The following is a 27,110-nucleotide window of genomic DNA, read 5'->3' on the forward strand; positions in this document are numbered from 1 at the left end:
CCTGCAGCATTGTTCGCGACAGCCGAAGTGTGGAACCAGCCCGCGTGTCCACCAGTGGTCGAATGGATGAGCTAACTGTGGTCTGCTGTGCGGGGGAATGTTATCCAGCCGTCAAAAGGAATGGAATTCTGGCACCTGCCACCGCACGGAGGAGCCTTGAGGACGCTGTGCTCAGTGAAATAAGCCAGACAGAAAAGGACAAACACTGTGCGCCCACGTACACGAGGTCTCTGGGGTAGTCAAATTCACAGAGACAGAAGGTGGAGCGGTGGGTGCCAGGGCCTGGGCAGGGGGATGGGGAGTCGTGTTTAATGCTTCAGCGTTGCGGTTTTGCGAGGTGAAAAGAGTTCTGGAGGTTGGCTGCATGGCCATGGGAATGTACTTAGCGCTACTGAACTGAATGCTTAAACAATGGCTAAGATGGCCAATTTTACATTATGTATATTACCACAATTTAAAAAAAATTTTAAGGGGGTAGCTTTGAACTGCACCATCCACTCAAACTAATTTTTTACAGTTTGCATCATACTGAAGCTTGAGGGAGAATCCTGTTCCCAAAGCAGGGGAAAGCAGGCTGCCAGCTTGGGGTGGGGTGGAACCCCAGAGCCACCTTCCCAGCCCCCCGCACCCTCACCACTGCACTGGGTGACCCTTGGTGCTTGAAAGTCACATCTCAGCACTCTGCGGCCCCCTCTGCGCTGGTGTTCTCTGAGTCTAGGGCTCCAACTGCGGGCAGATGCGTCCACCCCTGGCTTTGCCGGCCAGAGCTTGGGGGGCCCTTCACTCTCTCCTGGAGGTTCCTGAGGGGTGGGGTGTGACCAGCACAGCCAGGATGTGTCCTGGGCAGCGGGGACGTGAGTGCGGAGGATTCCAAAGTGGGTGGGCCTCATCTGAAAGGGTCTCTGCTTATGGGGCAGCCAGGACTAAGGGTGCGTGGGCAGTGTTGGGGCTGTCATTCTGCGACATTCAGAACAACTTCTGGAAACAAGACGCCCCTTTCCCCTACCACTGTTTCCAGGGCTTCCAAGATCATTCATTTAAATCTCAGAAAAGTCCTGGTAGAAAATATTCATTGTTACAAGCTGAATGTTTTCATCTGGGTTCATTAAATCCAACAACCCTCCCAGGCAAAGTGTCGGGGAGGGGTGCAGGGGAGAGGAGGGAGGAGGAGGTGAGTGGTGGGGGGGGGCCAAAAAAGAAGAGGGGTGCCTCTTTTCAGCTCTCATTAAAGCCGTGTCACCCGGAGAATTCACATCTGGAGTGGACCCAACACATAGGATGCCTCTGTTGCTGAGCCTGTATGTGTATCATGTCATCTGAACCTCATTCTGCGGGGAGAACTGTCACCCAGTGTCACAGAAGAGGCATCAGAGCCACTGACCCATCACTGACTTGCCCAGGGTCCCACAATTACAACGTGGCATGGCCAGCACTCAAATCCACAAACACACCCCTTTTGTGACCCCAAGTGCCATATGCTCTGAAAATCAGTCTCCAAGCCATGGCTGGCCAACCTTAGTCATTCTGCAAACAGTTGGTTAACTTCTCTATCCCTATCTGTTTTAATTAGGATAAATTTTGGCTACTGTAACAAATGCCAAAATAACAGGATTAAACAAGATAGAAGGTCTCCCAGCACATGCACATAACAGTCTGAGCTTCAGCAGTCTAGGCTGACACGGTGATGATCAAGCTCTTTGTACCTTGTTGCCCTGGGATCCTCAACAGCCGGCTTCCCTTCCATAGTCAACATGGCTGCTGCAGCTCCTGCCATCACACCCATCAGCCAGCAGTGAGGACAGGAAGAAGAAGAAGGGGAAGACACCTCTTTTCCCTCAAAGACCAAGTCCCAGAACTTTCACGGGTCACTTTTACTTGTCATTGGCAAGGATTTGGTCAAATAGCTACATGTGGCTGCAAGGGAGGCTGAGAACTTGACTCTTTAGCTAAGCAGTCATGTGCCCAGCTGAAATTTGGGATTTCTTTTACTTTAGGAAAAGGAGAATGGATACTGGCGGCAGCTAGCAATCTCCAGCACTGGGACACAATCTCCACCGCTCGCGCAGTACCATGGCGAACCGCGGTCCTGGAGGAAAAGCAGCAGCAGACTGTGGGGGAGGGGAGGTGCTCCGAGGAGAAACAGGAGCAATCTCAGGTGGCTTCCCAGGGAACGTGACTTTGGGGCGAGCCTTGAAGGACAGCTAGGGTTGGGAAGATGAGAAGGAAAGGCGTTCTGGGGGGAAGCTGGGCGTAGCCATCGGAGCATGGAGGAGAAACTGCAGTTCAGTGTGGCAGCCTGAAGTCGTGAGTTCGAGTCCTGCAGTGAGTCTGCACAGCGCTGTGCCCGCTGCCTGAGCCCCGGGCAGCTGAGGAGCCCCATCACCCACCTCGCAGGCCCGCTGAGGAGTCAGGTGCTGGGGACCAGCTGGCATTCGGTGGGATGGCTGCTGCGGTGTTTCCGTGGGTGGCGCGGCAGGACAACGCCAGGCAAGGGCAGGAGCTGGAGCTGGAAAGGGAAGTGGAGGCCCCATCTGGAGGCCGCGAAGGCCGGGCCAAGCAGTTTGGCTGTGTTTCAGAAGTTGCGTACATACAGTTCCGTGCAGGCAGCACCCTGAGCTGAGAGCAGCTTTAAAACATGAGTCTAGAAAGCAGAGAGGGGGAGGTGAGCTCGGAGGTGTGGAAACCCAAGAGTAGGCAGCTATGATGTCCCAAGAGAGACAGCACAGCGCGCAGACCAGGCCAAAGCCAGGGAGCCCTTCAGTCCCAGCCAGCAGTTAGGGAAGTCTTCCTGGAGGAGGCAGCCTCGAAGCTGTGCCAGCCAGTTTAGCGCTGGGGAGTGGGGTTGGGGGAGGGCTTGCCCTCCAGGGGACCAGCAATGGCAGGAGGGACAAGTCAAAGCCAAGTCATACCCAGCAGCGGAGAAGCCCCACCCTGCCCAGAGAATCCCCCACCCCACTCAATTTGAGCAAACCCTGGAGCAGGGGTCAGGCCTGTCACTACACCCACATTCCCCACTAGTCTGCCCAGTGACCTCACAAGGTGGAGATCCTTGTCCCCAGTTTATTGAGGAAGAGACTGGAGGCCAGAGAGGGTTGGTCACTTTGCTGAGGCCACACAGCGAGGACTTGAGCCCAGCAGTCAGAACCAGGGTACCTGGCACCGCCTTCCTGGGGCTGGAGATGTCCTTCAGAGACACTCGGGCATCATGGCCCTGGTCTCGGGACGGCTGTTCTTCCTGAAGAAGGGGTTCATCAAGAACTGCTCCAGCCACATCCCAGCCCCAGCACCCCTCGCAAGGCACGGTGGAATTTCCCACTGAAGAGAAAAGCAGACTGAGGCTCAGAGAGGCGCAGCCGCGCGCCTGGGTCCCCAGCCAGTCGGGGTGGGCAGGGTTTGCCTCCAGGCCTTCCCGACTCCGGTCCGGTTCTCCCCGTTCTCGCAGAGGCCTTCTCTCCCCTCCCGCCTCCTCCCCGCACCCCCACTGTTTTCCTGGCTCCCTCTCAGGGAGGAGAACATGCTCTGAGTCTCTGTTTCCCTGGGAGAAATCCATTTTCAGAATCTGGAGGTGTTGAAATGTGTTCTTTTTTCCTCTCCAAAGAGCCCTTCTTGAGGACAGAGGTGCCCCCGGAATCCAAGGCCACCACTGGCTGGGCCGGGAGGGGGCATCGCCTGCAGAGCAGGACGTGGTCCCAGCAGTGCTGGGCTGGCGTCCGCTCGGGGTCTCGGGGAGGTGACCGCATCCCGGGACAATGGGCAGCTGGCTCGCTCCAGGAGCCCGGAACATGCCTTGGCCCTCAACCCAGGACCGCCAGCCCTGACCTCAGAAGGCCCCACTCGCCACCCCGCCCGGCTGCTGGCAGCAGCGTGGAGGCTCCCAGGAGCAGGGCAGTCACTGTGCCCGCCTGGCGGAGGTGCCCGTGGTAGATTCTCCTCCAGACTGTCCCTTCCCGGTGACAGCTGGGCTCGGGATAGTCCTGGTTGCAGAAGTCTCCTGCTATAAAGAGCACAGCCATGGCTGTGAGCATCTTCGAACGCCCACAGAGCTGGGCCCTGAGGCGCCCTGGGCGGTGGGTGCAGGGGGCTGCTTGCTGAGTGAGGAAGGAGGGAAGGAGGTGGGGAGGGGACACAGGACAGGGTACACAGATGGGGGAAGGGAGGAGGGGAGGGGGACGGAAGATAGAGGGAAGTAGGGAGAGGGAGGTGGAGAGAGGAGAGGAAGGAGGGAGAGGGGGAGGAAGGAGGTGGAGGTCTCAGCTTCCCACACAGCATCCCTCTCTCCCTTGGGCCACCCTCCCAACACCTCTTGTCACACCTGCCCAAACACCTCCCAGCCCTTTGCCCTTCAAACTCCTCTCCAGAATGAGGCTCTGGCATCTCCCTCCCCACCCAGGTCTCTCTGCCCTGCCATGGGCATCTCCTGACTGCAGCTTCAGGTGGCTGGATCCGGCCCTCCTGGGGTTCCAGTCCCTTCCCTGGGGGCTGCCTTCAGGCCTTCCAGGCACCCACCATGACCACACACCCCCAGCAGGGCTCCTGCAGGCCTGTGATCTTGGGGAGCAGTTCCTGGGGTTCCTCCCACAGGCCTGCAAGGCCCGTCAGGCCAGCCTATCCATGGCCCCCTCCTCAGACCCCCACAGCACCCCCAAAGGGGGGTCCCTGACCTCTGTGTTAGGCCTCTAGCGCAGGAAGCAGGCAACGGGAAAAAGCAGGAGCTCTCGCACGGTGAGCCACTCAGCTGTGAGGGGCTCCAGCTCCCAAGACACCCTGAGGGTCCAGGTGTTGGCCTTTGGGATGGCACAGACCCCACCTGCCGTGGCACAGTGCTCCAGCCCTAGGGACTGCACCCTTTTCTGCCCGGTGGGACAATGTCTCAGGGACAGGCAGCCTCCTTGTCCCAGGGTAAGCTCTTGTGGGCTCACCACCAGATTCTCCCTGAAACTGGCACCGTCCTTTCCCTCTTTAGGAACCTTCCATGCTCTGGCCTCCTAGCAGTCTTCATGAGAGAGGTCCTGGCCACTCTGAGATGCCTGGATTTTATCTCCAGCACGACAGGAATCACTGGAAGACCTGAGGTGACAGCACAGTGGGAGAGATTTGGCTTGTGACGGGAAGGAGGTTGCCAGGTCTGCACCGTGTTGGGGTCCTGGACACTGCTCTGCCCCTGCTCAGAGCACACAGGAGGACACTGGGGTCTGCACATTCATGGCAGCCCCCACCCCTGCAGGGTGGCAGTGTGGGCATTCTGCCTGAGCCCTTCCACCCTCAAGCGGGAATCCACAGCATCTCCCACATCCCAAAAAATGTCTCTCTGGAACCCCAACAAGGGGATTTCACTACCAGTCACAAAACTGCCACAAGAAGCAGGTCCCTGCAGGCTGGGAGTTCTTACTAGGCCACCAGCATGGTCATCTTGTGTTGCTGGCCACAGGGGTTGCAATCAGGGTTTACACGGGGTTGCAAAGACAGCCCACACAGTCATCTCTGGACCACAAGGCCCATCTCCTACCGGACCCTCAGTCAGTGCCCTGGGGCCTCACCTGGGCCAACATCCAAGCCAGCCTGGTGTTCCAGCACCCACTGCCCCCAGGCCACGAGCCCTTCCAGGACAGGCTGGTCCAGGCAGTGAAAGCGCTGAGCCTGCTGGATGGATACGGAGGTGGGTGGGTAGGAGGATGGATGGGTGGGTGGCTGGGTAGTTGGGTGAATGGATGGGAGGATGGATGGGTGGGTGGATGGCTGGGTAGTGGGGTGAATGGATGGGAGGATGGATGGGTGGCTGGCTGGCTGGGTAGCTGGGTGAATGGATGGGAGGCTGGATAGATGGGTGGGTGGGTAGTTGGGTGAATGGATGGGAGGATGGATGGGTAGGTGGGTGGGTGTCTGGGTAGGTAGTGGGGTGAATGGATGGGAGGACGGATGGGTGGGTGGCTGGGTAGTTGGGTGAATGGATGGGAGGATGGATGGATGGGTGGGTGGGTAGTGGGGTGAATGGATGGGAGGATGGATGGATGGGTGGCTGGCTGGGTAGTTGGGTGAATGGATGGGAGGATGGATGGATGGGTGGGTGGGTAGTTGGGTGAATGGATGGGAGGATGGGTGGGTGGGTGGGTGGCTGGGTAGTTGGGTGAATGGATGGGAGGATGGATGGGTGGCTGGCTGGGTAGTTGGGTGAATGGATGGGAGGATGGATGGGTGGGTGGCTGGCTGGGTAGTGGGGTGAATGGATGGGAGGATGGATGCATGGGTGGCTGGGTAGTGGGGTGAATGGAAGGGAGGATGGATGGATGAGTGAGTGGCTGGGTAGTTGGGTGAATGGATGGGAGGATGGATGGGTGGCTGGCTGGGTAGTTGGGTGAATGGATGGGAGGATGGATGGGTGGGTGGCTGGCTGGGTAGTGGGGTGAATGGATGGGAGGATGGATGCATGGGTGGCTGGGTAGTGGGGTGAATGGAAGGGAGGATGGATGGATGAGTGAGTGGCTGGGTAGTTGGGTGAATGGATGGGAGGATGGATGGGTGGGTGGCTGGGTAGTGGGGTGAATGGATGGGAGGATGGATGGGTGGGTGGCTGGGTAGTGGGGTGAATGGAAGGGAGGATGGATGGATGAGTGAGTGGCTGGGTAGTTGGGTGAATGGATGGGAGGATGGGTGGGTGGGTGGCTGGGTAGTGGGGTGAATGGATGGGAAGATGTATGGATGGGTGGATGGGTGAGTAGGTGGGTGTATGGGTGGCTGGGTGGGTGGATTTGCCATTCAGCACCACCTCTTGGTTGGACTTCAGGCACGCACTCCCCTCAAAGAGCCTCCACTTCATAGCTATGCAAAGGGCACAGAGCTCCCTACCACAGGATTAACCATTGAAAACACACTTAACTGAGTACTTGGCACATAGTAGGGACTTAAAGTTCTGCTACTTCTATGAGGCAGAGTAGTGGGTGCAGCTGTCACTACATTCCTGAAAAATAACTTAGAATGGATTCCCCGCAGTCACCCAGGGAACTGTTCTTCCAGCATATTGGGCTGCGTAACTGACACAGGCTCCTGTCCCAGGTAAAACAACTGCCCCCAGGAACGGCCACCCCTTGGGACAGGAAGGAAGACAAGGCTGCAGAATCCTGGTTCATAGGGAGCCCCCCTTCCCCGAGCCCAGGTCTGGTCCAGCCTGGGCACCCTGATAGCAGGTGATGAGGATGTGACCACTGTCACAGCCCTGGGACCAAATCCTGGCTGAGTCCAAAGATAGCCCTAACTCTTCACACTTCCCCATACCAACACCCTCGCCGAGCAGCCCCGCAGGGCTCCCCGATCCAGCGTGGGACTCGCCCATGGCTGCCTCGAGCAGACGCTGCACAAGTAGCCTCCACACAGACTCTCGTATGGGGCTGCCTCCTCTCTGTGCCGCTGCCGTTGCCGTGCGGTCTCTGACAAGCCTTCAGAGATCAGAGACACTTGGGGAGGCGCAGAGCTGCCGCCATCCCAGCCAGGGACGTCCCAGGTCAGCCGATGGCCCCCGAGGCCAGGGGGCCTGCCAAGGTCAGCAGAGCACCTGGCCTGGGCCTGCCGAGCCCCACGCAAGTAGGCAACAAGCACTCACGGTTTTGTGGTTATTTGTTACCCAGTAGTGCTGTGGCAAAGGTGACTGCTACAGTCCCCAACTCACCAGGTGACACCACCTGCTCTGAGATGTGCCAGCACAACCCCTCCAGCAACTGAGGCTCAGAGAGACCGAGGTCACACTGGGAGTCGGTTCAAACCCAGAAGCCTCCTAGGACCTTCCCCCAGTGTGCCGGGCTGGCAGACACAGGTGAGTCTGTCCCAGCCCTGCCACCAGGGAGCCTGTGACCTTGTGAGGAGGACACAGGTAGCCAGAATACTCTGGTCGATTTGGGGAAGGGGGCGAGTGTTTCAGGATGTGAGGAGGAAGGGGCCGTCGTGGCCTTGAAGGATGAGATGGTGGCTGTGGCCGGACAGTGAGGCAGCCAGGGGGGCCAGCCTTCTTGGTGGGGGGCCGGCAGGAGCAAAGGAAGGATCTCCTGGTCCACCCTGACCACGCAGGTACCGCTGCCCCCGCCACAGTTCCCAAGGCCACCCTCCTGTCAGATCCATCGGGCGCTGGCAGAGGAAGAGTAACCAAACACAGAGAGCTGCTGCCGTGACCCCCAGCACCTCCCGAGCTCCCACAAACCAGAGAGGAGAGGGCGCCATTACTCTCCTCCACAGACGAGCAAACCGCACCCCAGAGAGGCTCTGGAACGTGCCCAAGGCCACCTAGCCTCTAAGCAGCAGAGTCAGAATTTGAAGCCAGGCCTAGGAGATTCCAAAGGTCAGTGTCCCCTCAGAGAGACAGGCCTAGTCCTTATGGAGTGGCCCTGGCTGATTGGTGTTTCTACCCTGGCACAGCCCGAAGTGTTGGCACCAAAACAACTTCCTGAGAACTTCAGGCTCTGCACTTGCCCGCTCCGACGGCTCTCAACCTGTGGCCTCGGTTGTGGACACTGTCCCAGGCCTGGACCCTCAGCTGTGCCCCGTGGGGTTTGGCTGGCTTCTCCGCTGAGACGAGACGGAGGTGTCCCCGGCTTGTCAGCAGCCATCTTTGCTCCTGACACTGAAATTCCAGATGCAAAGTGGATGAGGCCATTGTCATTCCCAGGATGCTGGGGCTCATCGCCCTGGCCCACCAATCTCGAGCATCTTCCCTCTGACGCCCACAGGCACCTCCCACTCAGCGTGTCCCCAGAGAATTCAGCAACCTCCCCACAAACCTCTTCTCTAGGGCTGCCTCCCCATTGTCCAAGCCAGAGGCCAGGTCACAACACGCCCTCCTCCCTGCCTCCCCACTCCCCACCTCCCCTCCATCAGGTGGGCCCGTTCTGCCCCCACAGTGCCCTGATGAAACACCTCCTGCTAACTTCTGAGTGTGAGCTGTGTGGTCAGACATCAGCTGTGCATCCTTAGGCAAATCACTTGACATCTCTGAGCCTCAGTTTTGTCATGTGTAAAATGGGGGTAATAAAAAGTCTCTACTCCATTAAAGCATAGACTTCTATGACACACATCATAACAGCTCAAGAAAGGGCAGCCATTGTTGCTATTCTTGTAGTTAGTGGGAGGGACCTGTGTGTGTCTGCTAGCACTTCCCCGCCCCCAGCCACAAGGATCTGCTCACTTCCTGTGAGTTGGGACCCATCTCTCCCAGAGACAGCCACGAGAATCAGAGCTGACCCCACCCCTCAGGCTCCCACCAGATTGTGCTCTCTCCTGTGGCCAAGACATGTGCCGCGAGGACCCCATGAGCCGGAGCTCCTGGGGCGTCTTTCCATGTGTGGAGAGATCCCCCTAGAGTGGAGCTGAGAGCTAGGAGGGGCGGGGCCTTGGCTGCATCTGTTGAGCACCTGGATGCAGCCGTGCCTGAAGGCGTGGCTCTCCCTGCACTTTCTTTTTTTTTTTTTTTTTTTTTTTTGAGACAGAGTCTCACTCTGTTGGCCCAGGTTAGAGTGAGTGCCGTGGCGTCAGCCTAGCTCACAGCAACCTCAAACTCCTGAGCTCAAGCGATCCTCCTGTCTCAGCCTCCCGAGTAGCTGGGACTACAGGCATGCACCACCATGCCCGGCTAATTTTTTCTTAGCTGTCCATATAATTTCTTTCTATTTTTAGTAGAGATGGGGTCTCGCTCTTGCTCAGGCTGGTCTCGAACTCCTGAGCTCAAACGATCCACCCACCTCGGCCTCCCAGAGTGCTAGGATTACAGGCGTGAGCCACCGCGCCCGGCCTCTCCCTGCACTTTCAACTGCCTAGAGCCAGTAAATTGCTTCTTAGCCTAAGTTCGTTTGATGATGTTTCGTCATATGCAAACCTGAGGGTCCTAACAAAACACAATTACTGGGGGCAGGAAAGTGCCTCAGCACTACGAGGCACCATAGAGAGGGGCTCCCAGGATGGGGGGCTCCACAGCTCACCGACCTGCCAAGGGCTCTGTGGGGAAGGAGCGGCCCAAGCCGGGGGCCTGTCCATAGCTCCTGAAGTGCCTGAGAGCAGGAGGTGAGACACCAGCTCATAGTGCTGGCTCACAGGGGGCGTGGTGCGCTGGGCGCTGTCCCAGAGGCTGTGCACACATGACCACGCTTTTCCTCACAGCGACTTCCCTGGGAGGCAGGTCCAATGTTCCACCCATTTTGCAGATGAGGAGATCAAGACACAGAGTTCAGACAACCTGCCCCAGATCACCCAGCCGGGCTGTGACAGAGTGAGCATGTGCCATGCTCCTGCTGGGACTCACAGAGCCACACAGACTCGGCCCCTGTGGCCCTTCGCCCACCTGCTCCGGGAGGTCCTGCGGGTGACTAGGAGTCTTCTGCACACCGGCCAGAAGGGAAGCCCGGAACGTGCCAATCCCTCGTGAGGCAGGCACGACAGCAGCAGGAGTCAGCCTGTGACAGGAGCCACAAGGAACCGGAGGCTGTCCCTCTGCCAATGGCCACCTCCTGAGAAGCCTCCCGACATGGCCCCACGTGCCAGGTGTCCCTGCTACCTCCTTGAGGGCCCTGCCACGCTGGGGAGCACCTCAAGGACAGAAATGTGCCTGGCTGGTTCTGTGTGCCAAGAACCCCTCCAGGAGCCTGGCAAGACCAGTGCCTGAGGTGGAGGGGCCCCCAGAAGGACAAAGGGTTCAGGAGGACACCTCCAACCATAGAACACCCCCAAGCCAGGATACCATCAGCACACATGCGGAGCATGTGGCATCTCCTCTTCGCAGGCTCACTCCGGCCACCGGCGGTGCCAAGCTCGGGCCCCCACCCTCATCTCGCGATTGGCACACAGCCCTGGGGGGGCCATGCTGTGATCAGCCCAAGGTCCAGACGGCAGACTGAGCCCCCCGTTCCTGACCCAGCATGGCCACATGCAGTCACACATGGGGCTCAGCCGGACAGCCAGGTTCATGTCCTGGATGTTGGGATCACAACCAATCAGATTCTGCCAGCAGGACAATCAGGGCAACATCTGCAGCTGTCCCACGGCCCAAGTGGAGGACCCTCCAGCTACACTCTGTCCTCAGATGGAAGTATGTCTTTCCTCCCGTTTTACTCTTTCTTTGCACTCGTATATCTTCTAGCATTCCACAGCTTCCCGAGGAAGGCTGAAGCCCACTCTGGAACAAGGCTGGGTACAAGCAACACACACACACATACACACAGACTCACACATGCACATACACACGTGTACACTTGGCATGTGCCGTGTGTATCATGGTGAACGCAGCTCAGTCAAGACAGGACCCACCTCTCCATTGGAGAAACCGAGGCTCAGAGAAGCAAAGGTGGCTGGCTGGACCCCAACTTTTTCCAGAAAGGGTCAGAGACAGAAAGCAGGGACTGACCCAAGCATTCCGATGCCCAGCCTAGCCCCAGGCAGGACCTGGACACCCAGGGCAGCCTCTTCCCCCAGGGGGCTGGCTGAGCGCCAGGGAGCACATGCCAGGGAGCACACGCCAGGGAGCACCCACGCCAGGAACAAGGCAGAGCCCAGGCTGGGCCCGAGGAGGGGGGATGGGCCAAAAAGTGGGGCCCAGAGCTGTGGCAGGAACAGGAGGCAAGGCTGATGTTGGGCAGAAGTGACAGAGAATGAGGCCCGGCAGGACCAGCACAGGGAACCTCCACCCTCAATCTGAGCTCTCATCAGTCTCCAAGCAGCAGGCAAGATCTCCTAGAACTTCCTAGAACCTTCTGGAGTGTGGAGTGACAGCATGGGAAAGGCATTGGAAAGTAGCCACCCTCATCTTTTGATGAGGTCCGAGGGAGGGGCAGGGCATGCCCAGGGTCACAGAGCAAGTGGCCAGGGCCCTGCCTCCTAGGCCTGCCCTCTCCTTGGCCTGGAACCCCAGGCCTCCTCCAACCCTGAGATGCCACCAAAACACCCTGGCTGGATCCAGGGGCTGGGGCCCCAACAAGGTCTCCTGGCCTGGCTCCCAGGCTGCCCAAGCACCCCAGAGCCCCACTCTTTCCTCCATTCCTGCCTCAAACTCCCGGAGGGATGGAGCCCTCCCATGCTGGGGACCCCTCTCAGACCAGACCTCAGATCCCTCAGCCACCCCCCAAGGGTGTCCACATGGTTGGCCTAGCTAAGACGGATAGAAGAAATCATTCTTTAAGCAAGTGGGAAGTACAGACACATCTGTGAGAGGGCCTAGGTGCCTGTGGGAGGACCCATGCAGTCCAGGAAGGAAAACAGACTGGCCCAGTGACCAGGTGACCGATGCATTCATTAGACACCACACCCAAAGGAGACTGCCCAGGAATTGTCGTCTGTTCACAACAGCAGGTCCCAAATGACCTCACTCAGCCCTGCTGCCCACTTGCCCTACCTTGCTCTCGGCTGCAGGTGTGCAAAAGGGCAGAAGGAAATATCTTGAAATTCTCCCTAAACAAGGAGTTTTCAGTAAGTCCACACTGCACTGATTTACTCATTTCACAGAGGTTTATTGGGCATCTCCTTGGTGCTGGTTCCGGTCTGTCACTGCAAAGGATCCTGGGAGGGGCAGGTCTGGAGTGGGCGGCAGATGCAGAAACCAGTGGTGACACACAGCCGCTGTCCAGCCTGCAGAAGTGGAGGACAGCTGAGGGAGGACGGTGAGCCGGTGGCCAGGGAGGGCCCAGGTGGAGGTGAAGGCAATGGAGGAGGAGGAGGAGAGGAGTCGCCAGGGGCAGGGAGATGGGAAGAGGGAACGGCATGAGTGGAAGCTCAAAGGAAGGAAAAGGAAAGAAAGCACCAGGAGCTCCCTCAGCATCGGGAGGCCAGTTGGGGGGGGGGGACAAAGGGCCAAGGAGGGCCAAGATCCAGGCAGACTGGGGTGCGGGCACAGAGGCACATACCTGTAGTTCTCCAAGTCTCTTCTCCAGGTGTGGGGGCTGGACCACCTCCTCTTTGAAGCCTCAGAAGGTCCTGTGGGGAGCACGGAGGGCTACTGGGACCCTCCTCCCAAAGGGAAGTCTCGGTGACAACCTCTCTGGGCACTGGGTGCCGCTCTACCAGAAGGAAGACAAAGGCTGTACCTATGGCACACACGCCCACCACACCCCATGCTGGGTGGGTTCCACGCGGGTCCACCAGGCCCGCCCTTTCACCGGCAGACAGCCCCAGGGGGATGGTCTTGGATCAGGAGGCCATCCAAAGGCCAACCCTCCCCAGCTGTGCCGGGGCCCTGCTGCCTGTCCCCTCCCCCAGCCTCTCTCCAAGTTGCTCCTAGACACCAAAGGACCCAATCCAACTTGTCCCTCCTTTTCTTTCCCCTGCCCGCCCCCTGCTGGAGGTGTGAGAGGGCACGCAGGAAGGGGGACAGGGTGGCAGGAGGAGCAGCCCCAGCTCCAACTCTGGTCCCCCCACAGGGGAGGCTGCCAGGCCCACTGGGGCCCCCGCCTCTGGGTGATGCCTCGCACTCCACCAAGTCCTGGGTGGGTCTTGGCCTTGGGCTAGCACCCTCCCTCCCGACCTCTGGGACAGGACAAACAGTGTGGGCAAGAGGCAGGAGGGGCCAGGGCTACGGTGAGCTGGGGGTGCACCCCTGGAGGGGCCGGGGGGACAGGGGCTGCTCTGGAGGAAAGAGGGTCTAGAAGAGGGAGAAGAGGGCCAGGAGAACGAGCTGGAAGGAGGACACTGCAGCAGGAGTCACTAAGCTGGGTGCTGTGTCCCACAGACTAGCATCACCTGGACCTCAGGTCTGTCCTCACCTGCACAAGAGGCTGGGGGAGCCAGATGATCCTCAACGCCTTGTCCAATGTTCTGGAATCTTGAGGGGTGGAATGTAGTCTGTCTGCCCAAGAAACAGCAACAGACCAGCCGGAACAAGTAACAGCCCTAAGAACAAGTGTTGCTCTCCTCAGTGTCCCCCAGGCTAGAAGCAGCATGGATCCGGGTGCTACTGCTTGGGCCGGGCCCCCAGAGGGGACCAGAAGGGCCCATCCTACATCTGACCAGATCATGCCTTCCACACAAGCACACATGCACTCACAGGCAAATGCACATAATACACACACACACACACACACGCACACACACACCACACCTCACCAGATCCCAGGCAGCACAGAAAGGCTCTCCCAGCCCAAGGCAGCTTATTCATTTTCTAAAACTAAATGTGGGAAGGGGCCTGGGGAACTATCCCATGTCCCTGCCCCAACTGCTGTGTAGGCGGAGCAGAACGCAAGCCCTACACTGGCACCTCCCAGAAATCAAGGAGTCAGGGCTTGAGAGACTGTCCATCAAAATCTGGACCCCCCCCCCACATCCCATTGTCCCTGCCCAGGAGAAAGCAACCTCAGAAGGCCCCCAAATATCTTCTCAAAGACCTGCCAAGTAGGCCTCTCTCTAATTCTCCCCTACAAAGAAAAGGGAGCAGAAAAGGGGAGGATCTGCTAACTCAGAGGTGCCCTGGGGGGTGGGGGGCAGGCAAGCAGGATCCCCCAGGCAGGTTTGGCTAACGGAGGATTGGATAGCCCACCTGAAAGACCCCTACCCAGGTGGAGAGGGGCAGTTTGGGGGCACTAAGAAGAACAGGAGAAAGCAGGCTGGCCTCCCTTAGGTAGGAAGTTCCCGGGTGTGTGCCCCCTGCCCTAGACAGCAGAGAAATCGCCCTGCTGGAGAGAGGGAAAAGGAGACACACACAGTGCCACCCTTGCGTCCTCCACGCACACTCAAGGGCTTGACCTGTGGGAGCCACAGGTCCTTGGGGGAGCTCACGGAGCAGAGGGTCCTACCAGGGCCGAGAAAACCAACCCTGAGGGGAAGACATCTGCCCAAGGCGGGTGCCTACTTGCGCGCCCGCTGGGGCCCTTGTCCTGCAGTTGACTTCTCCCAACTTGTTCCTTCGCTGCCGAAAGCGATTCGCCCGCACCCTGTAGGACCCAGCCAGCTCCTACCTCGGCCCTGGGCGCGAGCGCAGTCTCTGTCCCGAGAAGTTAGGCAGCTGGTCCCCTGGGCGGGAGGCGCACGGGACGCAGGCGGTGGCGGCAGTCTCGGACTCTGGCTCAAGCCCCGCCGCTCCAGACAAAACCCCGCGACTCCGAAAGCGTCCTAGGCAGCTCAGCTCTCCAGACTGGGGACAAACCGCTGCAACCTGGTCCAGGACTTGCCCTGGGGGACACAGCGGTCCAAGACGAAGCGAGACTTGCTGCCGGCCTATGGGGACCCTAGGTCAAGGCACTGCCCCGCCCCGCCGCCCCGCCGCCCCTGAGCCCAAGTCGCCGACCCCGCGCCAAGCGCAGCGAGGGATCAGAAGGTCTTGGACTCGGCGGCAGGGCTGGCCAGGGCCGGCCAGGGCCCCACGTAGTTTGGGAGTTGCCCCGCACCCCTAAAAGCCTCAACACACATTTACGGTTGAAAGTACGCACTTTACGCCTCCGGGCGCCTCCGCGGTGAGTCGGGCCGCCGCGCTCGGGGTCCACGAAGGTGGCTCAGTTCGGGCGCTCCAGTCTCGACGTTCCCGGGGCAGAGAGCAACGTCCGGGGACGAACGGGACGGGTGCGCCCGGCGGCCGGGGCTGCGCTGGGCGAGGCAAGCGGCGAGAGGGGAGCGCTCCGGCGTTCAGGCAACAGCTACCCCTAGTGGGAGAGCCGCCCGGGGCCGGCGCCGCCCCGCGCCCGCTGCCCTGCGCCCCGCGCCCGCAGCGCCCCGCGCCCGGGGCGCTCCCGGGTCGGCTGGAGGCGCAGGGCCGGCAGCACTTTCCCCAGCCTCCCCGTCTCCGGCGCCGGGCGCTAACCCGCCCGCGGGCCCTGCCCTCCGCACCTCCCAGCTGGGCCCCGGCGGCCGCTGACCCAGGAACCGCGGCGCCCCGCTGGAAGGAGATGGGACGGGGCGGGCACGGCCGGAGCGGCGCTGGCTAGAGCGGCGCGCGGCGGCCTCGGGCAGCGGCGGGGGGCGCGGAGCGCGGTGTGCGTGGCGGGGCGGTGCGGGGGGCGGCCGTGTGCGAGGCGCGAGTGTGAGCGCGCGCGGGAGGCGGGCGGGCGGGCTCCGGCAGGAGAGCGGCGCCCGCGGGCGAGCTGGGAAGGCGGCGGGAACCCAAAGTTGCCTCCTCGCGGGCCCGCGTCCTCGGCGGGGCGGGAGCCTGGGCCACGGAGGCGGCGGCCGCGGACCTGGACTCCCGCGGCACCTGGGCAGCGGCCCCGCACGAGCGGCGGCGGTGTGGGCGGCGTTGGCGGCGGCGCGCGGGAAGCGAACCGGAGCTCCGGCGCGGCGCGGCGGCCGCCGGGGAGCTCAGCTCAGGTGCGCGGCGAGAGGGGCGCGGGCCGGAGCCAGGCCGCGGGGACTAGGGCCGCGCGCAGCTCTGGCCTTAGCTGGAGGACTTCCACGGCGGACGGCCAGGTCCCAGGTCGGGCTCCTGGTCCCCTGCGGCAGCGGCGGCTGGGGTCCCCTCCTCGAGAGCTGGCTGTGGGACCCAGTCCCGCCCCCACCGGCCCCAAGCCGGGCCGCTCCGCCCTCCGCCCGCCCGCGCCCGCCCTCGGCCCACGATTTCTAGGGCATTGGCCACACGCGCTCGGTGATCCCTCCGGGCTCAAGTTGCAAGGGGGCGGGCCAGGGCCGGAGGTGGAGTCTCCCGCCAATTGAAGCCGCGGCTATAAATTGAGCTCCCTTCACGGCCGAAGCCCAGATGTCTCGCCAGGCCGCATCGCGGTTGGTGGCCGGCGAAGGCGAAGGGTCTCAGGGGGCTTCCGGGCCTGCAGCCACCATGCTCCGCTCCCTGCTGCTTCACTCCCTGAGGCTCTGCGCCCAGACCGCCTCGTGCCTCGTACTGTTCCCGCGCTTCCTCGGCACGGCCTTCATGCTCTGGCTCCTCGACTTCCTGTGCATCCGCAAGCATTTTCTGGGCCGCCGCCGTCGGGGGCAGCCCGAGCCTGAAGTGGAGCTCAACAGTGAAGGTGAGGAGGTGCCCCCGGACGACCCGCCCATCTGCGTGTCCGACGACAACCGCCTGTGCACTCTGGCGTCGCTCAAGGCGGTGTGGCATGGCCAGAAGTTGGATTTCTTCAAACAGGCACACGAGGGCGGTCCGGCGCCCAACTCCGAGGTGGTCCTGCCCGACGGCTTCCAGAGCCAGCGCATCCTTGACTATGCGCAAGGGAACCGCCCGCTGGTGCTCAATTTCGGCAGCTGCACCTGACCACCATTTATGGCGCGCATGAGCGCCTTCCAGCGCCTGGTCACCAAGTACCAGCGTGACGTGGACTTCCTCATCATTTATATTGAGGAAGCGCATCCCTCCGACGGCTGGATCACCACAGACTCTCCCTACATCATCCCGCAGCACCGAAGCCTGGAGGACCGGGTCAGCGCTGCCAGGGTGCTGCAGCGAGGTGCACCCGGCTGCTCTCTGGTCCTCGACACCATGGCCAACTCCAGCAGCTCGGCCTATGGCGCCTACTTTGAGCGCCTCTACGTCATACAGAGTGGTACCATTATGTACCAGGGCGGCCGCGGCCCTGACGGCTACCAGGTCTCTGAGCTGCGCACTTGGCTAGAGCGCTATGATGAGCAACTGCATGGCGCTAGGCCCCGTAGGGTGTAAACAACCAATGGACAATTGACTGAACTTGGCGGGCTTGGCCTTCGAGCATTCGAAGCCCGCGTGCAAGCACCCCAAATGAAGTCGTCAAGCTTGGGGAGGCCCCAGTGACACAGATGCGCTGAGCCACGGATCTCAGGCTGAGTGCACCCTCAGCTACCTGAACACTCTCCCCTACCTCCCCAAGACTCTGCTTTTGTGATTGTCTCATGTATACCTGCCGGGCTCACTCCAATTCCCTTTGTGAGCGCAGGTGCGGTGCACCCTTGCCTGTGCGCCCAGGACTTGCCCCTACAGCACTTTCTCGCACCCGCTCCCCAGCGCAGCTTCAGCCAAGCTTCGGCCCGCGCTCCCCACTGCGCGGAGAGACCTTGGTCCTGCCCACCCGCCCTGAGCGCAGCTGGGTTCCCACAAGCTCTCAGTTCAGCTTGAGCTAGTTGCCTGGCACCCACCTGTCGCGCGCGCGGGAAGGGAGTGCCCTGCTGCTTTTGTGTTTATTTCTTGTTCCTGAGTTGGGGAAGGGGATGGGGACGGGGTGGGCAGGGTGTTTTCCCCCCCCCCTTGTTTAGGGTGCGCAGGAGCCCCACTGCTGATGACGAACTGTCTCTAACTGGTTCTCACCACGGGGTAGTTCTGAATTGCAGGGGACTTGAAGCAGCGCCTAAACCTAGAGGGGGAGAGTGCTCTGGGTTTCCGTGAGGAAACCACCTTAAATGGGTGGGAGGGAGGTTGGGGAGTCCACGTGGGACCAGAGGAAGATGGCTTGAGAGGAATTGGCGAGGTTTGCAGCGCCCCAGGGAGAGAGAAGAGGCTCGGACTCCTGGGGAACAGGCTTGGGTGGCGGAGTCCGGGAAAGAGAGATGGGGGGGAGCCTGGGCCCCCAAATGAGGGGGGTCCTGGGCAGAGCTGCCGATTGTGGGGCCGGGAGCTGGAGGGCCCCTGATTCGAAGGCCATTTGGTGACTGTTTTGCTGGAAATGTTTCCTTGTATATAAACTTCTTGTAAACTACAATAATAAAGGCTTGAAGTAAACTGCTTTCTGGTTGCCCTTGGTCCCTTTATTTTCTCTTCCCTCTGAATAGCGGCAGGAATTAAACACAAATCTCTCCCTCGCGTCCCCATAGTGACCTTGGGGAGAAGGGAGGAGGGAAGGAGCCTAAACTAGCAGGGGGGCCTTGGGGGATGGAGCGGGAAGAGGGTCTGCGGTGGCGCCCGGGGCGCTGGTGTACAGCAAGCCTGCACCTGGGCCGGGAACTTGGGGGCGGGAGAAGGGCGAGGAAGCGCAGCCCGCTGGGTCCTGGAAGGAGGAGGGAGAGTGGCTACAGGGTCCTCACTTGCGGCCGCGCGCGCACACGCACACACGCGCGAACAGTTCAGCCGCCCCTGCAGCCGCCCGTCTAACTTCTCGGATCATCGGGCAGTGTGTGTGGCGAAGGGTGGGAGGTGGTGTGGAGGGTGAGGGGGGCTTTAAACCCAGTAGAGCTCCACTCGCGCCCACCGCGGGAGCCACCAGGCACCCGGCTCCTCCGTGGCGCCCTTCCCGCACCTGCGAAATCGTCTCCCGCCAATCCCTGCCTGGCTGCTGGGGTCTACGGCAGATGTGCCGTGGCGGAACACGGCCACCGCTCCAGCAGCAGGTCCTACTGCCGGGCCAGGGGTGTGGCGGAGAGTGCCCCCAGCCCAGGACTCCCGTCCGCCTGCCTCTCGGCCGCTTCCCCAAGTTCGAACCGTACCCTATTGCCACCCGCACCCCGCTCGGGGCTGGGAAGCAGCGACTGCAGCGAGCTGGATGAGCAGAGAGAGACCAGAGAGAGGAGGGTGACCAACTCTGGGGCGGAGGCTGGGGCCTGGGGCCTTTGGCACAGGTCCCCAGCAGTCATGGCCGGCGCCCCCGTGCAGTCCCCGCCCTCACTCTCTCCCCGCCTGCTCCCCGAGTGAGCGCGGGATTAGCGCAGGCCGCATCTCACTCCGCCAGTGACACCTTGAGAGCGAGAGGTGGGGTGGGGGGAGAGTGAAGGACGCTGAGCCGGAGTGCGCGGATGGGGTCGGGGGACAGGACCCCCAAACGTCCCTGGCGGGCTGGGGCAGCGCCTGGGAACCCAGGACGGTCCGGGTGGGCGGGAGGGGTACTGTGTGCCTGGGCGCGGGGGCGCTGCAAGCTGGGGGTGAGGGTGAGTGGGGGTGCGGTAGGCTGGAGGGAGGAGACGAGAGACGCCCCTGTTCCGCCAACGCGGCCCCAATTCTACTCCCAGCCCCCATGCTGCTCCTAGGTGAAAACTTTTTGGAACTGACACCCTAAATTACAGACTATTTTTTTTTTTTGCCTTAAAAGTATCTCAATTGAAAAATAACTTTTAAGCAAAAAAATTTTTGCATCTTCTGCCCCCAGCGCGCGCTCTTCCTCACCCCGAAACCGCCAGAAGGAATGCAGAGAAGCTCCCTGAGCTCCAGGCCAGCGCGGTGGCCAGGGTTGGGGCTGGGTGGCGCGGAGGAGTTGCGGGCAGGCGGGGCACGAAGGGAGCCGCCACCCGGCGCAGCAGGGGATGTTCCAGCCGCTCCCGGTCCCCATTCGCCGCTAGGGAGTCTCCTCGGACGACCCCTCTCCCCGGGGAGCCTTGTGCCCCGTGGGCCTCCCTGGGCTTCCCGGACCCAAAGTCGAAGCGCGCTTTTGGGCGCTTCGCGAGGACCTGCGGCTCCTGCCAGTCCCCATGCGGATCAGACAGCTCCAGGTCGCCGCTCCAAGGGAGTCACAACGTTCCTCAACTCTTTTTTTTTTTTTTTTTCTTTCTCTCTTCCTTGTTCCCTTCCTCCCTTCTTCCTTTTCCTTTCTTTCTCTCTTTCTCTCTTTTCCTCTCTCCCTTTACTTTCTTCTTTCTCTTTCTCTCTTTTCCTTGAAAAATCTCCCCTTGTTTAAAAACAGAAAAGTCCAGAGAAGAAAATAAAACCAACCCAAGGTCACCTGACAGTGTATGTACTTTCAAACTTGTCTCTCTCCATGCTCCCCTCCCCCCAAGTTGTAAATACATATTTGAAAACCAAGAGGTGGATTATCTTTTTGTAGCCTGTCATTAACTTTTTACTCCCAGGCACCCCTTTTTTTCATGCCTGTCTTTCCATGTCATAAGTAGGTCTTGGATGGTGTCCCATCACACTGTCAACTGGGTGACCAGGGATGGCTGCATGAGTGGGTGCTCCAGATGTTAGAGATGTTTTCTTATCATAAACAAAGGTGAGGTGAGCCACCTGTGCACCCAGCTCTGCACCCCTGTACCCCAGCTCCTGCATTTCTTAAGTGAGACAGCTAGGACACCTGCATATCTTTTGTTTTGTTTTGTTTTGTTTTTGAAACAGAGTCCCACTGTGTAGCCCTGGGTAGAGCACAGTGGCGTCATCATACCTCACAGCAATCTCAAACTCCTGGGCTAAAACGATCCTCCTGCCTCAGCCTCCCAAGTAGCTGGGACTACAGGTGTACATCACCACACCTGGCTAATTTTTTCTATTTTTGGTAGCGGATGATTTTTTCTATTTTTGGTAGAGACGCAGTATCACTCTTGCTCATGCTGGTCTCAAACTCCTGACCTCAAGCGATCCTGCTGCCTCGGCCTCCCAGAGTGCTGGGATTACAAGCGTGAGTCACTGCACCGGGCCCATGGACATCTTTAAAATGTCTGTTTTGCCACATTTTGCTAACCTGCCTTCCAGGAAGTCTGTTTGATTTTTATTGTTTTGTATTTTCCCAGTGCACTCACACACACTCTCTCTCTTCTTTATTTGTAAGTGAAAAATACGAAGATAATATGTAAATCCATTTTCACTATTAAATTTTAAATACAGAAGAATGCAGCAGAAAGTGCAAGCTTCCCTCAGCAGGATTTTTCAAACTGTAAATCAGGGACCAGCAGTGGGTCATGAAATCAATTTATCAGATCATGTCAAGCATTTTGAAGAATGGAAATAGCATAAATACAATAAAAATACCAGTGTATGTTTCACCTATGGTAACTGTCATTTCCAGCAACTTTGGTTTCAGTTATATGTGTGTATGAGTACGTATGTGTGTGTGTGTTGCATGTGTGAGTGTGTACGAGGTGGCCGATGTGAACCGTATTTCTCCTGAGGGATCAAAAAATGTTTGGAAATGTTTGCAAGCCATCACCTGATTGTCACCATCCTTCTCTCGTCCAGATGTCCCCTGTGAGCTGGGGGGCGTGGTTTCCCCCACATTCTATTTCACAGACTGGCAGTGCTGCAGGTCACATTCTCAGATATATTTTCCTTGATTGGGATCATGCCACACAGGGTTTGATAACCGTACCCCCCACACACACCCCACTGTTCTCATGGCGTTCCCCATCGTGTCCCCTTAACCTGTCCGTCTAGTCTGAGCAGGTCTGTGCCTGCAACCTGACTTGCACTTGGTGCTGTCCTGATGCCTGAGGTCTCTTGTGGGGAGGAACCATCTCTGCCCTGAGAACTGCCTGGACCAGTGGGGAAGAGGGAGGTGAGACAGCCATTATTGTTTTTGTTACTGTCACCATCATCCTCAGTATTGGTATTTTTCAAGCCCCAATGTGGGCTTAGCGTGTGGTTTAGCCGTGAGCAGGGAGAGGGAGGAGCAGCATTAAAAGTGTTCATAGAAAGGGTCCTCTTTGCCCCAGAAGGCACAAGTGCCGTCCCCCAGGAAGACATGGAAGGAAGGGCATCCTCGTCCTCGGTACAGGGCACTGCCTGTGCAAAGCCCTGGAGGGCTGTACATGGTGTTAGAAAGCAGGGAGGCCCCTATGTGGCTGCAAAGCAGGAGAGTCTCCAGGTCCAGGAGGAGGGGGAGAGGCAGAGAGGAGTCTGCACCAGCTTGGGAAGGGCCTTGGGCACGGCCTGGAGTCTCTGCTTAGCCTCTGGGGACGGGAACCTGGGGCAGGAAGGTGGGGCAGGCAGGAAGAGGGGAAGGAAGGGGAAAGGAGCCTGTCTCCACCTTCCACCCAGCTGCTCTCCTCTAGGAATTTCCCTGAAGGCAGTAAGCACACCGGTGGGCAAAGGGGTAGGTAGGTACCAAGAGGCCCAGGGCCTCCTCTTTGTCCACCTGCAGGGAAGTAAGACAGTAGGAAGTGACACCTGAGTGCCTGCTCCTGGGCCAGGTGCTGGAAAGCGCTTCGTCAGGACTGTTTGATCCGCTCATCCTGGCACCGCTCTTGGATGAGTCTGAGTCAGCTCCATGTCATGGATGACGAAATGGGGGCTCAGCGTGTTGGGGGTAAGCCGGGCTGAGGTGTTATGGGCTGAACTGTGTTCCCCCAAAATCCATATGTTGAAGTTCTAACCCCCAGTTCCTCAGAATGTGACCTTATTTGGAGATTGGGCCTTTAGAGAGGTGATTAAGTTAAAATGAGGTCATTAGGGTGGGCCACGATCCAACATGACTAGTGTCCTTAGAAGGAGAAGAGATTAGGGTACCGAGGCACAAAGGAAAGCCATATAAGGACCTCGTAAGGGCAGCGTCTCCAAGCCCAGGAGACAGACCTCAGGAGATACCAACCCAGCTAACACCTTGGTCTCCAATTTCCAGCCTCCAGAACTGTAAGAAAACTAATTTCTTTTGTTTAAGCCAGCCAGCCTGTGGCACTTCCCTATGGCAGCTCCAGCTCACTGATACCCGAGGTTGCGGACTAGAAAGTGCCTTTGACCACCAGCCTCTCTGACCCCAGGGTCTGGGGCTTTAACAGCGGGCTCCACAGTGTCCCTTCCCAGGTGGCTAAAACAAATCAGGACGCCTACCGCCTGCGCCTGCCTGCGATTCCTTCCTCCAAAATTACATGGAAGGGCAGCTTGCAGGACAAAGGGTCTGGTCTGGGGCGCTGGGTGTGCGTGCTCTTTTTTTCATTTCTGCAAAGACACACACAGCTCCAGAAAAATCTTCCCTGAGGTGTTCACAGTAGTTATCTTTGTGTGGGTGGGATTATGAGTGTTTTCTTACTTTCTTCTTGTGGCTTCTCCATAGCCTGTGATTTTTCTGCAGTGAACATGTATTGCTCTTATGACAGAAAAATAAAACTAAAAACAGCAAAAACAGGGGCTGTGGCAAGGAGAAGCCGGGAGGCAGGGAGGCCAGGACACAGACGCAGGTCCTGGCCAGAGACGGTGAGCCGTGGGCCAGGCCTGGGGTGGGAGCTGGGGGGTCCTGGGGGAGCAGGTGCTGCGATGAGAGGGACTTGGGAGGAAGAATGGGAGCAGGGCTACTGAAGAAAACACAGGACACCCAGTTAAATTTGAATTTCAGATTAACAGTAAATAATTTTTAGCATACGTGTGTCCTAAAAATTATATTAGTATACTAAAAATATTTTTTACTTGCTGTTTATCTAAAATTCAGATTTAACTGGACATCCTGGGTGGGTTGGTTGTTTTTCTGACTCCGACAACCCTAAGTGCATTCTGAGACCCTGGGCAGTCCCAGAGCTCGGGAACTGTGAATAGGAATGACAAAGCCATAGTCTTGAAGCCCTTTGATTCCATCTTCTGGAGATGGCTTGACCCCTGAGGCCAGAAAGAGGCCCCGAGTCTCCGAAGACACTGCATCCGGTGACCTGGAGCCAAGAAAGAGATGCCCCTCGACACTGCCAGCTACATAGTTTGCAGGGCAGTGCAAAATGAAAATGCAGGGCCCCTTTTTCAAAAATGCAGGGAAGAAGTGCCACCAAAAATAAAAAATCTAAAGCTTTTTCCTTTCTTCCGTGGCATCTTAACTTGTCATGGTGTTTATCTGCTATCCAATGTCATTATAAATAAAGAAAAAGTAACAATTTAAATTGTGTATTGGTCTGGGTTCTCCAGGGAAACAAACCAGTAGGAGATTAGATACAGACACAGATACAGATACGGACATAGACATAGACTGATTTATTGTTAGAAACTGGCTTGTGTGTATGATTCCCAAAGTACAGGTAACAAAAGCAAAAACAGAGAAATGGCAAACCAAAGCCTTCCGTATAGCAAAGGAAACAATCCGCAGAGGAAAGGAACAACCTAAGCAGGGGAAAATATTTGCAAACCACATATTTGATAAGGGATTAATATCCAAAATATATGAAGAACTCAACTCGATAGCAAGAAAAAAATAACCTGATTAAAAAATGGGCAAAGGACCTGAATAGACATCTTTCTAAAAGAAGATGTACAAATGGCCGACAAGTATATGAAAAAATGCTCGACTTCACTAATCATCAGGGAAATGCAAATCAAACTACAACGAGATATCATCATACACCTGTCCTAATGACTGTTACCAAAAACACAAAAGATAACAAGTGCTGCCGGGATGTGGAGAAAAGGGAATCCTTGTACACCGTTGGCAGGAATGTAAATTGGTACAGCCATTATAGAAAACAGCATGGAGTTTCCTCAAACAGTTAAAAATAGAATTGCCTTATAATCCAGCAATTCGACATCTGGGTATTCACCCAAAGAAAATGAAATCAATATGTCGAAAAGATACCCGGCCACCCCCACGTTCATTGCTGCCTTATTCCCAATAGCCAAGATCTGGGGTCAACCTAGGAGTCTATCACCGGGTAAATGCATGAAGAAAATGTGGTACATATATGCAATGGACTATCATTCCGCCTTGAAAAAAGAATGCAATCCTGTCATCCACAACATGGATGGGTCTGGAGGACATTATGTTAAGTGAAATAAGACAGTCACAGAAAGTCACATACTGCCCAATCTCGTTTTTATGTGGAATCTAAAACAGGCAAAGCCATGAAGCAGAGGGTGGCAGAGTGGTTACCTGGGGCCTGGTGGGAGGGAAAGGGACAGATGTCAGTCAAATGGTATAAAGTTTCAGTTAGGATAAACACATTCTGCAGCTCTGATGTACTATAGCTACTGCATGGAGCAGGGTGGATATAGCTAATACTTGAAATTTGCACCACAAAAAAAATAATCATGTGAGGTGATTGATATGTTAATTAGCTTGGTCATGGTAATTATTTCACAGTGTATAAATATCTTGAAACATCACCTTGTATACCATAAATATGTATAATTTGTATTTGTATTATATTTATTTTTATTTGTCAATTATACCTCAATAAGGGGTGAGGGAAGCAGCATTCATAAAACTGCTTGTAACACAGAAGATATCTTAAGAGTCTTTGGATGCATGGCTCTTATTTCTCAGTTTTTACACATGGACGCCACGTGGCTTTCGTAGGTTCTATTAGTGGGATGGTGATTTCACTACCACGTATAACCTTTTTTTTTTTTTTTTTGCTTTAATGCAAATATGGAGCTAAATTACATTTTCCATTGTAATAAATGGAGTCTGTTGTTTGCTTTTTCAAAGGAATTGGCTCATGCAGTTATGAAGGCTGAGAAGTCCAAGATCTGCATCTGCAAGAGGGCACCCCGGAGAGCCAGTCTGAATCTCCAGGCCCAGGAGGCAGAACAGCCAACGGTTTAAGTTCCAATCCAAGTCCAAGTCCAAAGGCAGGAGAAGAAGGATGTCCCCTCTCAAAGACAGTCGGGCAGAGAGAAAGAATTCTCTGCAACTCAGCCTTGTAGTCATTCAATCCTTCAGTGGATTGGATAAGGCCACCCACAGCAGGGAGGGCCATCTGCTTCACTCAGTTTACCAATTCAAACGTTAATCTCATCCAGAAACACCCTTGCAAACTCACCCAGAAATAACATTTAACCAAATATCTGGGCACCCCGCACTGCCCAGTCCAACTGATACATAAAATCAACCATCACAAATTATTAGCATGAATCTTATCATTCACCTGTCCAGTTTTAAATGCAAGTGTAAACACATTTAACCCAAACGTGGAATCACCAGAATTACACAATTTGTATTCCATATCTGGTACCTGCACGTGTGTTTCATTCCCACCAGAACAGTAAAAACGCTGCACAAAACTGACTCACTGTTTTTATTTCAATTCTCGGTGCATGCGCATCTTAGCAACACGCTCTACCATCCACTGCTGACGGGCAGGCAGGACTGAAAGACACGGAGCTGTCATTTCCTTCCGCGCCATCACTGTCCGTGCAGGTGGTCGGCAGCTCCGTCCACACGCACCTGTACTCTCAGCCTCGCTGGGGCGGCAGGAGGCAGGGAGCAGGGATGTGCACATTGCAACATCTCCCTTGCCCACGCTCCCTTGGCCCTTGGAATTCACTTAGGAAACACAAGTTCAATGGCAAAAGTCATTAAGAATTTCAAGACAGTGACAGCAGAGCTTTAAAGTGAAATCCGAGCCCTTCCAAGCCAGGGGTGCTGCGGGACTCCTGGGAAGCTCACCCGTGAAGCCAGCCCACTACAGAACACACAGGCAGACACACGCTCAGACACACACACACACCCCCCAGGCTGTGAGTCCTGAGGGTGAGTTGGCTCCCCTGGTAGTCACCCTCGATATGGTTTCCCCACTGCCCAGAGAAGGAAAGTGGAGCTCACAGATGTCAGGTAATGTCCCCAGGACACACGCTCTCGATTCCAAGGGCTGGGCCCTGGCTCTTTCCACTGTGCTGGGCTGCCTCTTCAGGGACAGCTTCTCAC

At 57.3% G+C, this 27,110-nt stretch overlaps 1 protein-coding gene and 1 long non-coding RNA gene across 4 annotated transcripts; one reads left to right on the forward strand and one right to left on the reverse strand.

The window, feature by feature from the left end:
* Positions 1 to 12,481: 12,481 nt before the first annotated feature.
* Positions 12,482 to 15,715, reverse strand: LOC138380847 (uncharacterized). 3 transcript variants are annotated; one of them, XR_011232915.1, is made up of 5 exons: positions 15,381 to 15,715; positions 14,910 to 15,168; positions 13,722 to 13,804; positions 12,867 to 13,019; positions 12,482 to 12,591 (listed from the first exon to the last, which is right to left on the reverse strand). It is a non-coding gene; the product is annotated as an uncharacterized lncRNA (long non-coding RNA). The 3 variants fall into 3 exon arrangements; XR_011232914.1 differs by having other exon boundaries at positions 12,867 to 12,936; positions 14,910 to 15,123; positions 15,381 to 15,713; XR_011232913.1 differs by having other exon boundaries at positions 12,867 to 12,936; positions 15,381 to 15,713.
* A 771-nt stretch (positions 15,716 to 16,486) lies between these two features.
* On the forward strand, positions 16,487 to 18,481 carry DIO3 (iodothyronine deiodinase 3). The gene has a single exon (XM_069465312.1). The coding sequence runs from the start codon at positions 16,637 to 16,639 to the stop codon at positions 17,549 to 17,551; it is 915 nt and encodes a 304-aa protein (XP_069321413.1). The 5' UTR covers positions 16,487 to 16,636; the 3' UTR covers positions 17,552 to 18,481.
* The last annotated feature ends 8,629 nt before the right edge of the window (positions 18,482 to 27,110 follow it).

Source organism: Eulemur rufifrons, chromosome 2, assembly GCF_041146395.1.
Source record: "Eulemur rufifrons isolate Redbay chromosome 2, OSU_ERuf_1, whole genome shotgun sequence".
In the NCBI taxonomy this organism is placed as follows: Eukaryota; Metazoa; Chordata; class Mammalia; order Primates; family Lemuridae; genus Eulemur; species Eulemur rufifrons.